Source organism: Eptesicus fuscus, chromosome 4 (genome assembly GCF_027574615.1).
Source record: "Eptesicus fuscus isolate TK198812 chromosome 4, DD_ASM_mEF_20220401, whole genome shotgun sequence".
Taxonomy (NCBI): Eukaryota; Metazoa; Chordata; class Mammalia; order Chiroptera; family Vespertilionidae; genus Eptesicus; species Eptesicus fuscus.
Window position 1 is genome coordinate 12,127,987 of NC_072476.1, and position 16,459 is coordinate 12,144,445.

The 16,459-nt window shown below is 58.9% G+C and overlaps 2 protein-coding genes across 3 annotated transcripts; both read left to right on the plus strand.

The window, feature by feature from the left end:
- The first annotated feature begins 1,680 nt into the window (after positions 1–1,680).
- TEDC2 (tubulin epsilon and delta complex 2) lies at positions 1,681–5,759 on the plus strand. 2 transcript variants are annotated; one of them, XM_028153005.2, is made up of 10 exons: positions 1,681–1,715; positions 1,810–1,908; positions 2,093–2,163; positions 2,267–2,648; positions 3,119–3,172; positions 3,784–3,877; positions 4,051–4,162; positions 4,260–4,361; positions 4,721–4,974; positions 5,291–5,759. In XM_028153005.2, exons 1-10 carry the CDS (start codon positions 1,690–1,692, stop codon positions 5,435–5,437), a joined length of 1,341 nt encoding a protein of 446 aa, XP_028008806.2. In that variant the 5' UTR covers positions 1,681–1,689; the 3' UTR covers positions 5,438–5,759. The 2 variants fall into 2 exon arrangements, with proteins under 2 accessions (XP_028008806.2, XP_054570203.1); XM_054714228.1 differs by having other exon boundaries at positions 1,685–1,715; positions 3,784–3,871.
- Positions 5,760–12,802: 7,043 nt separating this feature from the next.
- NTN3 (netrin 3) lies at positions 12,803–15,273 on the plus strand. The gene is made up of 6 exons (XM_008146426.3): positions 12,803–13,730; positions 13,802–13,990; positions 14,067–14,216; positions 14,338–14,388; positions 14,533–14,607; positions 14,916–15,273. The coding sequence occupies exons 1-6, from the start codon at positions 12,803–12,805 to the stop codon at positions 15,263–15,265; spliced, it is 1,743 nt and encodes a 580-aa protein (XP_008144648.2). The 3' UTR covers positions 15,266–15,273.
- Positions 15,274–16,459: the final 1,186 nt, after the last annotated feature.

The window sequence follows — 16,459 nt, forward strand, 5'->3', positions numbered from 1 at the left end:
AATTACAATGCTTGTGTGTGTGTGTGTGTGTGTGTGTGTGTGTGTGTGTGTCTTTTCTACTGTAAGAGAATTCTGCAACTGTGTGCCCCTGGGCAGGTGTGAGCCTGTTTCCTCACCTGTAAGATGGGGCAATAATATCTACCTCACAGGCCTGTTGTGAGGATTAAATGTGATGAGAATAGTGGAAGCTGAGTGATGTGCATATCTGTACTGCCTTCTCACTTCCTACTGTCACCCAAGTCACATTGGGGCACTTGTCCATGTCCCCTTATCAAAATCCCAACTCTGGGTGGACCCAGTTCTTTGCCTTCTCCCAGCCTGCACCTGTATGGGGAAAACTACTCCTGTGGAGCCTAACACTCCATGACCACAGTGTGGAGTCTCCCTGCATCTTTCAAAGTTCTAATGATCACCTCAGTGCCCTGGGACTGGTGTGGGGTCTCCTAAGTGCTGATGGGAAGCGTTTTCCCCTCCCCTCCTACCTCACAGAGAATCTCATTTTTGGTAGAATGGCATCAGCCTCCCCACAGACCACAGCAGATGGAGGGGCCACGCTAACAGCAGCCCCAGGGCTGCCTGGGTCCCAAACCCTTTGTGCCTGGCCCCCTCTACTCCCCTCTTGTCTCTCCCCTATGCTGCACCACCCCTCTATTAGTGACTATACAATGGACAGCTCTCCACCTTTAAACACGCTCCCCCTCCCCCAAGGTTTGTGGTCCTAAACCAAGATTTTTGTTTATTCTTTTCTCCAATTACATTGGGTCTTGCCGCCTGCATCACTGCTCCCACCCAGGGTGTTCCCTTAGTCCAGTGATGGCGAACCTATGACACGCGTGTCAGCACTGACACGCGTAGCCATTTCTGATGACACGCGGCCGCATGCCAAGGGTGAAACATTTGCTGCTCCTGAGGATGAAACATTTGCGAAATAATGTTTTTTTCCTCAAAGTGACACACTACCCGAGTTATGCTCAGTTTTTTGGCGAAGTTTGACACACCAAGCTCTAAAGGTTGCCCATCACTGCCTTAGTCACTGAAGACCCCATCCCCCATCCCTTGGACAGCGTCCTAGTACAGCCTCCCACTGCTTCTCTGACACCGGGCTCTGCCGTCACCACCTCTGGGCTCCAGCTCTCCTTCCAACATCTATTCCTCACCTGTCCCTGTCCATGCACACCTGCCTCACCTTGAACCATCTTGCCTCATCTCTACCCACGTGCCTACCTGATGTCATCACCTCACCTGTAGGTCCAAAAGTGAACACTCCCTTCTTCCTCACCCCCGCTCCCAACACACAGTTCATCATCTCTAGCGACTGTTGCCAGTCTATAGCGACTGGGCCCATCCCGGCGTCGGCAAGACAGGTCGGCCCCGCTTCAGAGTGCCTTCAATAAGAACAAAGAGAAGCCAACTGTGAAGCGATCACATTTGCTACCATCTACCCAGTTATCCACACCAGAAGCCTGCGCGGCACGGGAGGCCCGCTCCTCGAAGCCTTGGGGCCTGGCTCCGGGGGTAAGGATCCAGCGGCCAGGCGCCGGGTGGAAGATGGGCTGGGAGTAGGGGGAGGAGGAAGGTCTGAGCTCTGGTCTCCGGATTGGATAGTCTGCCGGAAAGGGGCGGTCTTATAGCCCGGAAGGGGTGGGACTTTCCGCCGGCGGCAAATCCTGAAGACTGACTACCGTCTCCATGCTACCGCTCGGTTGCTCACGCCGGTGAGGCCGGCGCTGGGGCTAGGGCGGGGGCGGGAGCGAGCACGGCCCGATGGAGGCCGGCCCGGGTGCTGAGCTACCGGCATATCCTCCCCAGGCTGGTGGCCGAGCTGCGGGACGCCCTGGACACCTGTGCCGAGCGGCAGCGGCAGCTGGAGCAGAGCCTGCGAGTCTCCCGGAGGCTGCTGCGGACCTGGTACGCGGGTCCCGGGACCCCCGACTAGGCCTTCCCCGGGCCCTCAGAACCCCTCTCAGAGACCGGGCCAGGAGGCCGGGCCCAGCGCCCACTTCCGAGGTGCCGGTTGTCGGTGTCTTTCCCCCTCCCCCCTTTCCCTGAAGGCACTGAGGACGCTGGGGTTTTACTTCCTGTGTCTTCGCAGGGAACCAGCTGAGACCCCGACGCCAGAGCCAACCCCCGGTCCTGAAACTAATGAAGAGGCCCCGTCTCCAGGTAAACCTCAGCCACCCCCCTCCAAGTGCTGCCCCTGGCCTGTCTTCTGGCATGCAGTGGTAAGAAGGACAGTGGTGACAGACTACTATATTGGCTTCCGCAGCATGCACACCCAGCCCCCAAGACCTCAAGGAGCTGGAGCTTCTAACCCAGGCACTGGAGAAGGCTGTACGCGTGCGAAAAGGCATATCTAAGGCGGGAGAAAGAGACAAGGCCTCCAGCCTGAAGTCTGGGTCCATTGCCACTTCTGCTACCACAGCTGCTGCCCCACACCGGGCTTCTCAAACAAAACTCCCCAGGGGCACCCGCCAGGCCACCAGGCCTGCCAAGGGCCTCCCTAAGCCTAGGCTTCTGTCAGCGAGGGATCAGACCTGTATAGGGAGAGGGCCCCTAGCTGCCAAGCCTGGACCAGGCCTCAGGGACCAACAAATACCTCCATCGGCTGCTCCTCAGGCCCCAGAAGCTTTCACACTCAAGGAGAAGGGGTAGGTTTCTCAGAACCTCACTGGAGGACCTGCTCTCTACCTGACCAGACCCTAGCCAGCAGCTGGAGTCTGGAATTTGGGGTGACAGGGAGGGCAGGGCATTGAGGTGTATGTGGGTTTTGGAGTACCACCCATGAGGCCCATGCCCTGAAGCAGGCAGAATGGAACAGCTGGTTGTGAATTGGCTGGGTTTGATGTGCTAGGGCCTGTCCCACTCTCCTCCCTGGCTGTCCAGTGCCCTTTTATCTACCCAGCCCAGGGGCTCAGATGGTCTCTGCTTGTGGTACCCTCTCCTCTCTCTGACAGGGCAGACCTGGACTGGGTTGGCTCCCATGGTCACTCTGGAAGCCCTGTTTCGGCGGGGTGGGCGTGTGTGATTAGCCTCACCCCTATCTGGGCTCTGAGCAGGGAATGGAGTCTGCAGTCCCAGAATGAGGCAAGGCTCCTTTGAACACTGGCTTTCCTGACAGGACGCTGCTGCAGCTGCCCATGGCCTTCAGGAAGGCGGCTTCTCAGAACTCCTGGTGAGGCTGAGTCTTGCAACTGGGTGGGAGTGGAGGGGAGAGCAGGGAAGCCAAGACTTTTCCAGCAGATCCCTTTGCTTTCTTTGCTAGGAGAGAACACTATATATTAAGAGTCTGCCCAGCTCCAACTGCCATAGTCACCTTAGACTCAGTAGGCTTTGAGGCCCCCAGCTCAGCTGCGTGGTTATAAACTGCAAGACTTTGAGCAAAACACTTGGTGTCTTTTAATCCCAATTTGTCTTGCATGTGCAGGTGATGATAGTAGTACTAGCTTTGCAGAGATGTTAACCGAGGTGGTTCCTTTCAGGTTATGCACTGTGCCTGGTATATAGTCAACACCCACAGTTCTTCCCAGTCATCCTAGTTACCAGTCATGGCCAGCCCCTCTCCCCTTCTTCCTCAAATTCTCTCCTAGTATTTCTCAGAATGGGTCAGCTCTCTGGACAGTGTCCTCTTAGTTCACCTGAGACATCCCAAGGCCTCTCCTAGCACTCAGCAGAGCCAGACACCCTAGGCTGAGGCCCCTACTCTGGCCCTTGCCTACTTCCTGAGATCCAGTCCAGCTAGCCAGAATAATGATCTCTCTCTGGGGTGCCCATGTGTGCCTCCAGCCTGTGGGCCCAGCTCAGCTCTACACAGACCAGCGACTCCATGGATGCCACTATATCCTCTAAAACCCAGTTCCTCCAGAAAATGCAGGTGACTGTATCCTTGCTGGATTTGGGGGGGAGGGGGGGTGGTAGGGAAAGGGTGTCTGGTTCTACACTTGGTGAATTTGAGGAGCAACTCCAGGAAGGCCCAGAGCCACTCCCAGACCCCATCTTTAGGGGAGGTGAGCAGTGGCGCTGAACAGGGGAGTTTCCCTGACCTGTGTCCAGTCAGGCTGGCCTAGCTCCAAGCTCAGTGCTGCAGAGGTGGAGGCAGAGGTGGGGCGCCTGCAGAAGGCTTGCTTGCTGCTAAGACTGAGAATGGAGGAAGAGCTCACAAGAGGTCAGTGGGCCCTGATACAGGTTTTTGGGTGGGGGTGGGGGTGGGGGTGCTGCAGGACCAGCATGGACCCAGCCTGCCCTCCCTGACTCTTTCGTAGACCCCACGGACTGGATGCAGGAGTACCGTTGCCTGCTCACCTTGGAGGGGCTACAGGCCATTGTGGGGCAGTGCCTCCACAGGCTGCAGGAACTGCAGGCCGGTGAGACCCCGTTCCCATCTGTGCTGAAGTCTGGTAGGGGAGGTCAAGGTTCTCTAGCCACAGGACCACCCAAGAGTAGAGGCAGGCAGGCCCTTCCCCAAGTCACTCCATTGCATTCTGAGTTCTCCCCAGTTGTCCTGTGGGACCAGTCGGGACAGCTCCTCCACCCCCACTCCTTCTCCCAACACACAGAGCCCTACCTTGAAGTAGTTTAAGTATTTGTCCAATTATTGGAAAAGTAGCATGTGAGAATCAGAGGTACTGGTAGATGACTGGCCTGGCCTTGTAGGAGATGATTATGAACAATAGGGCTTCGTCTCAGAGGCAAATGGAGACTTTGCAACTTTGCTCCCCCATAGAGGAGAGTGGCAAAGAGGTGCCTGGCTGTCACCCCATGAGGCCACATTCCCCTGCCCTCACGGAAGTGGTGGAACAGCAGCTGGGGCCGTGGCCTGAGGAGAGACTCCCCATGGCCTCGTTGCCTTGTGGAGGAGGAGCAGATCCCATCTGGAGCCCCCAGCTCCTTCTCTACTCCAGCACCCAGGAGCTGCAGACCCTGGCAGCCCTCAGGCTTCGGGTGGACATGCTGGACCAGCAAATCCACCTGGAAAAGGTACTTCCAGAGTGAGGGTTAGGGAGTGGGTGACTGGGTGCCAGGGGAGCCTGAGTCATGGGGAGGATTCCAGATCTGAAGCCTTGTGAGGCTCAACAACCTATCCGTGCTCTTGATGAGAGCCTCTGCGCCTGTGCATTTGCCAGCACCGGGGCAGCAGGAGAGAGAATGGAGCTTTTGGAGGAGGGAGGGGCTGGAGCATGGTGCCTCAAAGCTTGTCCTGGAATTACTCTATCCCCTGGGCCCTCCTGTGGGGGCCCTGGACTATTGTCTGGGACAAGGCCTCCCTGCAACCTTGACCCTCATCTCCCCCCAGGTCCTGATGGCAGAACTTCTCCCGTTGGTGAGCATGCAGGAGCCACTGGGACCGCCCCAGCTGGCGCTATGCCGGGCTGTGCACAGCCTTCTCTGTGAGGGAGGCCAGCGCTTCCTCACCATCCTGCGAGATGAACCTGCTGACTGAACCCTTCCTGTGACCAGGCAAGCTGGTTCTGGGTCTGTTGGGGAGAGCATCCCTTCTCTGGTCAGCGTTAAATGAACAGGAATTGAGGGGATTTACCGGTGCAGTGGCCTGGCTCGAGATGCCTGTACTCCCCTAGGAAACCAGGTTTCCAAGGGGAAGGAATGGACCTCTGGCTCTTCCTGAGGAACTAGGTCCCTTCTCATAGCTGCTAAGCCTGGTCAGGGCTCAGCTGGGCCCTCCACAGGCTTGGGGGGAACAGAGGCCAGTGGGGATTTTTCTTAGCTACCTCTGTTTTCTCTCACTTTAGATTAAAAATGTGTGACATTAATTTTTTTTTTTAATGAATCTTTATTGTTCATATTCTCTGCTTCCCTAAGTTGGTAGGATAGTTTTGTGTACTAGGTGTCCTATTGGTTCAACGGGTCAGCCTCCCAGTTACTTGAGGTGGACACTCTTGGTGTACCCTTGTGTACTGTGTGTCCCCCAGCAGGAGCTACAGCAAGGGCTAGTTTTCTCCTCCTTTGCTTGGGCGGTTTTGGAGCAGTCTGACTGGAGCTGCAGTTATTTTGGTTAAGCTGGCACAGAACAGGCCATTTATATGCAAAAGCCGCTGTGTGGAGCCTGGGCGGGTTTGTGGAATGTGCGGGGCGGGGTCTCAGGGCTTGGCAGGGTCTCAGGGCGTCACTAGGCTGGGGCGTGGCCAACGGTGATAGCTGCCGTCAGCTGTCCCTGTGCCCTGCGCTCCAGCGCAGTAAACACTGATTGCTGGGCGCACCTCTGCAAAAAAGTCACTCTCACTTTCCGACCCGATGGCCGAGAGTCCAGCTTCTCCCCGTAGGTGCCTGGGTCCCCCGAGTGTCCCCAGAAACTGGATTTTAGAGTGATCGGGAGCTTGTCTCCCTGCGGGTTGAAGAAAAGCCGCGCACCCAGCCGCCCGCCGCCTGCCCGATTCGCGTGCCTCCGTACCTCAGCTTTTCAGCGTTTGTGCTTCTTTCTCTTCTTAGTTGTAAACCTTCCACTCAGCCAGCTTTCCCGTGGTTCTGGGTGGTAGACGTTTTTGTCTTTTAGTTGTATTTTTTAAATTGTTGTGTGAGGCAGCAGATTAGTTGTTTAACTATGCCGCCATCTTGGTTCCTCCCCCAGGACCTAAAAGTACTTTAGAAATTATATAACAAGGTGCGATTTGCTGCATATTTGTTTTTGTTTGCCAAGAATATATCAAGTATACCTACTGAGAACACTCATATCCCTTCTTGTGGGGTGGCCAGTAAGAGGGTGGTGGTGATCCACCCTGAGGATTAAGGGTTCCTCAAGATCCAAGCACATGGGCAGCTCTGGAAGCAGTAACGGAGTGGCCTGTACTATGGGAAGGGGGTAAGGCCACTCAGGATGGGCTGCATTGGGGACTCACCTCATGCATTGGCCTTAGCACAGGTGCCTAGATCTGTACTGGCTCATTGGAAGACACAAAAGCCACAGGCCTCTATCAGAGTAGGCAGGCACTATGTGCCCACAGCCATCAACCCTGGTACCCGTGCCTACCACCTCCTGGGCCATTGCTGTAGTCGGTGTGGGCCCCCCACACTGAGCCACCACCAGGAACAAGCCCTTTACTCAACACCCCTCACCTGTTCCTCTTCTGGGGCTCTTGCCTTCCCTATTGAAAGAATCATTGCTTTGGAAGGCAAGAAAGTAGAGGTCAAGGTCACGGCCTCTAGTTTTAAATCAGTCAGATTTGGGTTTATACTGTGACTTGTTTGCTACTATAGGATTTCTAGCAAGATTCTTAAGGATTCTGAGCCTCATTTCCCAGTGTTGTCCACACTATCATACTGGGGGTAGTGGTTATTAGCTCTGGGGCAAGGGTGAAGATGTGAGATGCTTCACAGAGCTGGGCCCTGGTGAGGTGTGGGAGTCTGTGGCATTCTTTAAATGAACTTTTACTGCACCTACAAGGACCAAGCACAATGCTCAGAGCTGGGGCACTGGCCCTTAGTGTGGACAGTGACTTTGAGACAGGGGGTAACACCAGCCTCTGTCCTGGGGCACCCAGGAGGCAGGTAACTGAGAGCCAGGTGAAGTATGGCAGATATGAGGGATGAACTTGGTGATGTTGAACCAGCCTCAGGGTGGCTCCAGGTAAACCGCAGGAGGCCCTACCTGTAAAAGGCCTAGCATCAAGCAGGCTAGGTACTTTGGACATAGAGTCATGAATCTTGAGGGCTGCTGGAGACCTGATGACAAAGTAGGAAAGGAAAAACCAGGGGCCTAATTGCAATGAGGGGCCTCCAGGGAATAGAACAGCTCCATCCACTGCCCAGGACAGGAACCGCGGTGAAGGGGAAACAGAGACAGGAGCCTGAGGGACAGCTGGCCACTCCGTTACTGCTTCCAGAGCTGCCCATGTGCTTGGATCTTGAGGAACCCTTAATCCTCAGGGTGGATTCCACCACCACCCTGTTACTGGACACCCCACAATCATTTTTTTTTTTTAAATCCTCACCTGGGGATACTTTTTCTATTGATTTTTAGAGAGAGTGGAAGAGAGGGAAAGACAGAAATGTGAGGGTAACATATCAATTGGTTGCCTCCTGCACATGCCCCGGGAAGGAGCCTGCAACTGAGGTATATGCCCTTGACCAGAATCAGGACCCTTTGGTCCGCAGGCCGACGCCCTATCCACTGAGCCAAACTGGCTAGGGCTTAGAATCAGTTTCTATAGTGGGTGGTTTCCACCAGAATTGTTTTATCCACTGGTTACTCATGCACCTTCCATACTGGACCTTTGCCCCACGAGGGCAGGCGCTTCCACCTTAATCCCTAGTCAGGCCCAAATGGGTGCCCAAAGACCCACCTGTCCCGGCCAGTCCTGAGCACTGGTGGTGTCCTGCCAACAACTGGGCATTCTTGGGCAGGGAGGTGCCATGGATAGTATGAGGGGGGAAGCCTGGGTAGGCCCCACACAAGGCACCCAGAGTGGGGGAAGTAGGAGGGAAGGAGACCTGTCCTCTACTGCCTACCCCACCAAGTCAGAATTCTCTGCATTCCCTGCCAATCTGCTCTGACTTGGCCGGCTGGAATGGGGAACTGCGCTGGTGTTCACATCCACCTGAGTGTGGGCAGCATGAATGCACCGAACTCCCAGCCCAAGGAGCCTGCTGATTCCCACCCACCACCCCAGGCCCGACCCTGCTGGCAACCCTGCTGGCATTGCGTTTGGGCACTAGCATCATGGACTGGGGGATCATCGCCTCGCTGGGTCCTATCGTCCTACTGTTTGGTGCTGTGGCCATGCTGACAGGCTCCACCGCGATACCGTGGCCATCACCTTCTCTCAGCGAGGACCCTGTCTGGACCTGACCCAGGGAGAATTGCTGGCTACATTAGGTGCGGACAGCAGGGCTTGGGCTCCTGGCTGCAGCCTTCCTATGCTGGCTTGCTCGGTTGGTGACAGCAGCTGAAGGGCGGGAGCTGGGAACGCCCTGAGCCCACGCAAGAGGCTTGGTCCCCAGTGAGGTCTGGATGAGCCAGGAGCCTCCTCTCCAGACCTCGCCCAGGCCGGGTAGATGTGCTACATGTGGGTCGCAGAAGCCCCCTCCCCAAACCATTCCTTTCTCAAACCTTGCATGGCCGGACTAGGGGTTACTGAACCATTTTCCTTCCCATCCCCCATGAGCTCTCCCCATGGCGCCCCACCCTCCGCAACACAGTGTTTTGCTGGGCTCGAAAAGCTGATCACAACAGAGTGGGCCTGGCTTGAGCACAGAGCAGGTGAGCGCGGCACTGGGACCCTGCCTGGCGGGTGTGCATGGTGCAGGGCAGCAGTGGCTGCGGACTGTGCGTGGCTACCCTTTCCAGGGCAAGGAACAGCATGCTCTGCTCCTGTTCCCAGCTGTCTGTTTTCCCGGTTGGGTTGGAAGCTCCTCACTCCTTGAGGCATAATAGGTGCTTAATAAATACATGTTTGTGTGATACGTGAACAAAAGGTGGCTGGAAAGCATCTTGCGGAAATAGCAAGTCCTGGGCTAGGCTGGGGGTCAGTTGGCCTTTTATTTTTGTTGTGTGTGTGTGTGGTTTTTTGTTTTTTGGGGGTCTTTTTGGTGATCATCCTCATCCAGCCATTGTTTTTTTGTTTGGGGTTTTTTTTTAGAGAGAGAATGGAAGGGAGGGGTAGAGACACAGAGAGAGTAACATTGGTGTGATCGATTGGTTGCCTCCTGCACACACCCCAACAGAGGCTGGGGATTGAGCCTACAACAGAGGTACGATGGATGTGCCCTTGACCAGAATCAAACCCAGGAATCCAAGTCCACAGGCCGACTCTATCCACTGAGCAAAACCGGCTAGGGCCAGTCTGCCTTTTAAAGGAAAGACCCCAGCCCCCTGAGGCCTCAGACTCAGGCCCACTGTCCCTTCCCCAGATAGATTCCCTACATCCCCCAAAACCAGCAGCTGTCACCCTGGGGGGGGGGGGGGGTGGCAGAGCCTCTTCTAAGATGCCAGAAGGGGACAGGGCCATTGAAGAGATAGGTGTGAGAAGCCCCAGTCTGGGACGGGACAAGTGGCAGAGTCCACAGGGAGCAATGAGCCTGGGCCGGGGGCTGGGGGAAAGGCCCCCTAATTCCCATCACACCATCTACCAGGGCTGCCCACCATCTACCAGGGCTGCCCGATGGTGGGGAGCCGAAAAGAATGTGTGCAGGCGGCCATTCCAGGGAAGAGGCTCAGCTGACTGCAGCCTCCTCCCTAGGGAGCTGGTGGTGCAACAGGTCCAGGGCTGAACCCCATGAATATACAGCAGTCTGAGCCCCAGGGCCTCCTTCCACCCACGTCAGAAGCCACCAGGTGTTCTGCAGATCCCATCGAGGAGGCTGGGCTGAAGACAAAGCCTCCAAGGCTGACAAATAGGGGAGAGGCTGTTCCCCCTGATCTCTGCTTCCTCCCTCCTGGCAGGAGTCCTGAATCCAGACCTCCAGGTTTTCCCTGGAGACTTGTTTCAAGCCCTATGGAACTCCTGCGTTGGGCCTGGGCATTTCTCCCCACCGTGGCCATTGCATCACCTCCTTTCTTCTAAGGGTCCCCAAAGGATCTTTTGAAGCACCCAGTCTCTCACCAAGCTCTTCCCATCCCAGGGAGCAACCAGAGGGCCTTGAAGAGGATGGTTGGGAAGGTGCTGTTTCTGAACTGGAGCAGAATGTGCCTGCACCCTGTCAACTCTCTCATTCGTGCAGAGCTCTTTGTTGAAAGGGGCCCACTCTCTTTATTGGGAAGTTGAGGGGCAGGGTCTCATAGCACCTGCTCTGTGAGGCCTTCCTGCTGCTGCCAGAGGTGAAGGGAGAGACCAGCAGCCCCTGGGACTCTTCTGTGTGAGTCCTTCCGAAGTCTCCCATCATCTCGTTAGTCCCTACACATACACATGGCTGCATTGTGCGAGTCAGGCCTGGAAAAGGGCCTGTCTTCTGCTTCTTCAAGCCCTCCTGCTCTCTCCTCTTCTCCTTCTGTTTCCCCTGTGAGGCTCCAGTGCCCTCCTGCCCTCTTCTAAACAGCACAAGGATTCTGCTTCTCTCCATCCTCTTCTTGTGGGTCCTTGCAGCATCTCAGGCACAGCATAGGATGGCAGTTTCACTAACACAGACACACTCACGTGGCATCCTACACTGGCTGGAGGGCTTGGCCTGGATTCAGCCGCCTATCTGAAACTTCAGGCCTCAGAGCTGTCCCAAATAGGATGTGTTCCCGTGTGGCCTTCCCTTTCCCCATGGGGTCAGCCCCTCCTGGGATGCTTGGTCCTCCTCCAACAAGGACCTCAAGGTGGTTGGGAAGGGGGTCTCTCTGTTCAGAGCAATTCCTGGCTCCTCTTGGCTGGGGCCACTCAGCTGCAGCTGCCCCATCCCTAGCTGGTGTCCAGGCTACCCAGCTGGGCTTCTGCCTCAGTTTCCTGCCCAAATCTGCTGGTATATAGGTCAAGCTCAGGGGTACTGCCATCTGTGACCAGGCCCTCCCCATGGATCAAACTCCACTCCCTGCCTCTCCATAGGTGACCAAGCCCCTGAACCCCAAGGAGAACTGCCACCTAGTTGGCTGTACCTCCCCCCTCCTCCCCCCACAGCTTCCACTTCCTCCCTGCCAGCTCCAAGGACTGGGCCCATCATGGTGTTGCAACTAGACACTCAAGAGAACCAGGACAAGAGTTTGGACTGATCTGGGTGGAGGACGCTAGCCTCTCCCTTAGATAAGCTCAGGCCAGTCCCAGGGATCAGGGATACAGTCCTTCCTGAACATAAGGCAGGAGGGACTCAAGTCTGTTGAGCATTGGTCCCATCAAATTCCCCATCCCCACCCCAGCTTAGCAATGTTAAATAACAGGCATGTGGCCGAAGAGGAAACTGAGGCAGGACCAAGTTAAGGAATCTGAACCACACAGCTGGAAATTAGAGCAGCTTTGGTTCAAAATAAGACCTACTCCCAATTCTGGGTTCTTTCTACTAGAGCAAACCGCTGCCTTGGGGACACCCCACACTCACCAATATGACTTGGCTTCTCATGCCCTGAGCATGTCCTGCATGGACATCAGGGAGCATCCCAGACCCAGACTTCAGACCCAGGGCCCCGTCTGCCTGATGGGCTTGAGGGTGGAGCCTGCCAGACCCCCGCCCAGCATGTGACACAGCCCCAGGAGCAGTCAAAACCTGGCTGCGGACCAGCGACCCTGCTGGGTGGTCCCCCACGGGCTGCGTGGCTGAGTTTTCCCCTCCAGACCCCTCCCGACTGCGAATTCCTGGCTCCCCGGCCCCTCCCCCGATGGCCCAGCCAGTGTCTGAATCTGCTTCTGATTCCCCGCTATGCGGACCAGGCCCCTTCTCCTCCCCTCCCTCCTTCTCGGCCCCAGCAGCCCCGCCCCTGGCTGGGCCCAGGCTTGAGCCTGCTGCGCCCCCCACCCCCACCTGGCACAGCTCCGCGGCCCTCGCTGCAGCCGGCAGGAGGCGGCGGCCCTGGCGCCCCAGGGCCCGCCCGCCCTCAGCCATTCCCGGAGGCCCGGAGACCTGCCCCACCCGGCCCTCCGTGGGTGAGTGTGAGCAGCGGGCAGCGGGAGGGGCCTCCGAGGACGGAGGAGCCGGGAGCTGGGGCGAAGGCTGTCATCGCTCCAGGCCGTGCAGGAGGACCCGCCAACATCCTTGCTGCTGCGCTAGGCCGGGGCGTGCCCGCGGCTGCACCCTCCTCTGGGCCCCGGCTGGGGCCGCCCGGGGCCTGCGGTTGCTCGACTTTGCGGGCGAGCCGGCAGAGCCTCAGACCCGGGGGTTCTACCCCCACGAGGACAGCGGCGTGGGGCCACGGCCAGCTGGCTGACCCACGGAGGCTCCGGCCATGCCCATCTGGCCCTGGGGACTGCTGGTGACTGCGGGCACGCTCTTGGCCGCGCTGAGCCCAGGGCCGCCAGCGCCCGCGGACCCCTGTCATGAGGAGGGGGGCGCCCCCCGAGTCTGCGTGCCTGGCTTGGTGAATGCGGCCTTGGGCCGCGAGGTGCTGGCGTCCAGCACGTGCGGGCAGCCACCCACGCAGGCCTGCGATTCCTCCGACCCGCGGCGGGCACACCCCGCCGCCCTCCTGACCTTGGCAGGGGGCACCACAAGCCCTGTGTGCTGGCGTTCTGACTGGCTGACGCAGGCACCCTTCAACGTGAGCCTCACAGTACCCCTGGGCAAAACTTTTGAGCTGGTGTTTGTGAGCTTGCGCTTCTGCTCCACGCCCCCCACCTCCGTGGCCCTGCTCAAGTCGCAGGACCACGGCCGCAGCTGGGTCCCGCTGGGCTTCTTCTCCTCCTGCTGTGGCCTGGACTATGGCCGCCTGCCTGCCCCTGCCAATGGTCCAGCTGGCCCGGGGCCTGAAGCTTTGTGCTTCCCTGAGCCCCAGACCCAGCCCGATGGTGGTGGCCTTCTGGCCTTCAGCGTGCAGGACAGCAGCCCGCCAGGCCTGGATCTGGACAGCAGCCCGGTGCTCCAAGACTGGGTGACCGCCACAGACATTCGAATAGTGCTCACAAGGCCTGCCATGCTGGGGGACACCAGAGACTCGGAGGCCGTGGTCCCTTACTCTTACTCAGCCACGGAGCTCCAGGTGGGCGGGCGCTGCAAGTGCAATGGGCATGCTTCAAGGTGCTTGCTGGACACCCAGGGACACCTGATCTGCGACTGCCGGCATGGCACCGAGGGCCCCGACTGTGGCCGCTGCAAGCCCTTCTACTGCGACAGGCCGTGGCAGCGGGCCACAGCCCGGGAAGCCCACGCTTGCCTTGGTGAGGCCTTGGAGGGTGGCCTGGGGATCTTGGATCCATCCAGCCTGCCCCTGACCCATCCCTCTCTGCAGCTTGCTCCTGCAATGGCCATGCCCGCCGCTGCCGCTTCAACATGGAGCTGTATCGGTTGTCCGGCCGCCGCAGCGGTGGTGTCTGCCTCAACTGTCGGCACAATACTGCCGGCCGCCACTGCCATTACTGCCGGGAGGGCTTCTATCGTGACCCAGGCCGTGCACCGAATGACCGCCGCGCTTGCAGGGGTGAGCCTGCATACCCTCACCCTCTGGTTTCACATATTCCCAGATGGGTTTCTGACCATTTCACCTCTGTCCTCAGCCTGTGACTGTCACCCTGTTGGTGCTGCTGGCAAAACCTGCAACCAGACCACAGGGCAGTGTCCCTGCAAGGATGGTGTCACTGGCCTCACCTGCAATCGCTGCGCCCCTGGCTTCCAGCAGAGTCGTTCTCCAGTGGCACCCTGCGTTAGTGAGTGACCCTCCCCTGCTTGGGCCACCCCAGCTCCCTGCTGCTGCCTACATATCCCCTGAGAGTTCCAGAAACCCCAGGCCCCCCTCGAATACAGGCCATTCTTCCACCCTCTCTGCAGAGACCCCTGTCCCTGGACCCACTGAGGAGAGCAGCCCTGTGGAGTCTCAGGGTGAGTGGGCACATATCAGGTCCTAGACTGGCATGTCCATGAGAGGAGAGGTGCTATGGGTTCGAGGAGGGTAGGAGGAGAGGTTGGGGGAAGGAGGTGGGGGATCTGTGCCAGCCTGCCCACGACCTTGTCTCCCCTCCCCAGACTGCGATTTGCACTGCAAACCCACCCGGGGCAGCTACCGCATCAGCCTGAAAAAGTTCTGCAGGAAAGACTATGGTAGGCAGCCCTCAGGCCTCCTGCCCCCACCTTCTCACCTTGCCCTCCCCAGTTCCCTCTGGATACCCTGACCCTCGCTGGGCCCCATCCCTCATGTGCCCCACTGCCACTGGCCCTGCCCCGTCAGCCCCTTGGAGATCTCTCTGCTTCCTCCTCTGCTGTGTCCTCTCTGTGCCCTCCCTCTCCAGCGGTTGTCCTCTGTTTCCCTCCTCTGCCCTCCCTCCCTCCTGGCCACTGGCGCCGGGTTCTCCTCTGAGCAGCCTGCCCCTTCCCAGCCTAACCCCGCCCCCCTCTGGTCCTCCCCGCAGCGGTGCAGGTGGCGGTGGGTGCGCGCGGCGAGGCACGTGGCTTGTGGACGCGCTTCCCGGTGGCCGTGCTTGCCGTGTTCCGGAGCGGCGAGGAGCGCGCACGGCGCGGGAGCAGCGCACTGTGGGTGCCCGCCCGGGATGCTGCCTGCGGCTGCCCACACCTGCTACCTGGTCGCCGCTACCTGCTGCTGGGTGGTGGGCCAGGGGCCACGGTCGGGGACCCAGGGGGCCGAGGGCCCGGGCTCAGCGCCGCTCGCGGGAGCCTCGTGCTGCCCTGGCGCGACGCGTGGACGCGGCGCCTTCGGAGACTGCAGCGCCGCGAGCGGCGTGGGCGTTGCGGGGCGGCCTGAGCCCACGCGCCAGGCTGGGGCGGGGCGGGGCGCTACTCCCACATCAAGGCGCACGTTTGACCAGTGCATCTGTCTGTGGAGGAGTCTTTGCTCACATAGCGCGCGTGGCCATCTGAGTCCCCACCCAACCCTGCCAGGCGCCTCCCTCTGCGCCTCGCGCCTGTGCCCAGAATGGGTGTGACCAACGCAGCGACTGAGAGGGATATGATAGCCCCAATGAGTTGCTTGGAACCTTCCTTTGGCAGCTGTTGTCTTAGATGATTCCTTGGACCCTGGATCCCCCACACTCGCGTTATCTGCCCCCTCCCAGGGGCACCATGATACCTACAGACGGCTGTGAGCCTTCTGGTGGGACCCAACACTTTGGGCCTCTGCTAACACCCCAAGGGCCGCCTCCTCGTGATGTCGTAGCCCATCAGAGAGCGCTCTTACCTTTCTAAAAGGCACTGTGTATCCCCCAAACGCTTACGAAGCCCCTTGTGAATCCAGGACCCACTATCGGTCTGAGAACAACACACCAAGGGCCGCTGTGACTCCACTCCCCAGGGGACCCCTATAATCCGCCAGAGAGCGCTATGGCTCACCGAGAGGCACTGTGGCCACCACCGATGTCCACAGACCCACTTGGGGCTCAGCGACACTGGTTTCCCCGCCCCTGCCAGAACCCGCAGAGGGTGCTGTGACTCCTCCCCCGGCGAGGACGGTGGCCTCTGGTCCCCGTCTGTCCCCTGTGCCTGACCTTTCTCTACCGGTTGGGCCTCTGTGTCCCTGTCTCCACTGCGTCTGTGCCTCTGTTCGGCCTCTTTCTTGGCCTGCCTTGTCCCTGTCTCTTGTCTCTGTCTCGCTGTCTCTCTCGGATTCCGCCTTTAGGACCCCTCCTGTAAAGTCCAGCTCCTAGGACCCCCTGCGTCCCTTCTCCCACTCGGAACCGGACGTCGTGCCCACCGTATTCCTGGGTCTACGCGTAACCCGGCGGAGCGGCAACTCCCGCGAACAGCCCTCTGGTCTCCTGACGCCCCCCCGGTAGCCGGCCGCACACTCGATTTCGGCCAGGAGTCACCGCCCGCGAACCCCTGACGCTCGGCGCGGGGACCTGTCCTGGGCTGGCGCGGGCTCCAGCCGCCCGGCCGAGGGGCGTCGGTGCGCATGCCCAGAGCCCGCTGGGCTGAGACCCGCGGCACCCGGGGTGGGCAG

Excerpts from the sequence above, each read along its gene's own strand:
- NTN3 (XM_008146426.3), top strand. The coding sequence starts at position 12,803 with ATGCCCATCTGGCCCTGGGGACTGCTGGTGACTGCGGGCACGCTCTTG. Across the intron at positions 13,731-13,801 it reads GGAAGCCCACGCTTGCCTTG|CTTGCTCCTGCAATGGCCAT; the intron begins GTGAGGCCTTGG and ends CCCTCTCTGCAG. Across the intron at positions 13,991-14,066 it reads TGACCGCCGCGCTTGCAGGG|CCTGTGACTGTCACCCTGTT; the intron begins GTGAGCCTGCAT and ends CTCTGTCCTCAG.
- TEDC2 (XM_028153005.2), top strand. The coding sequence starts at position 1,690 with ATGCTACCGCTCGGTTGCTCACGCCG. Across the intron at positions 2,649-3,118 it reads TTCACACTCAAGGAGAAGGG|GACGCTGCTGCAGCTGCCCA; the intron begins GTAGGTTTCTCA and ends CTTTCCTGACAG. Across the intron at positions 3,878-4,050 it reads TCCAGAAAATGCAGGTGACT|TCAGGCTGGCCTAGCTCCAA; the intron begins GTATCCTTGCTG and ends ACCTGTGTCCAG.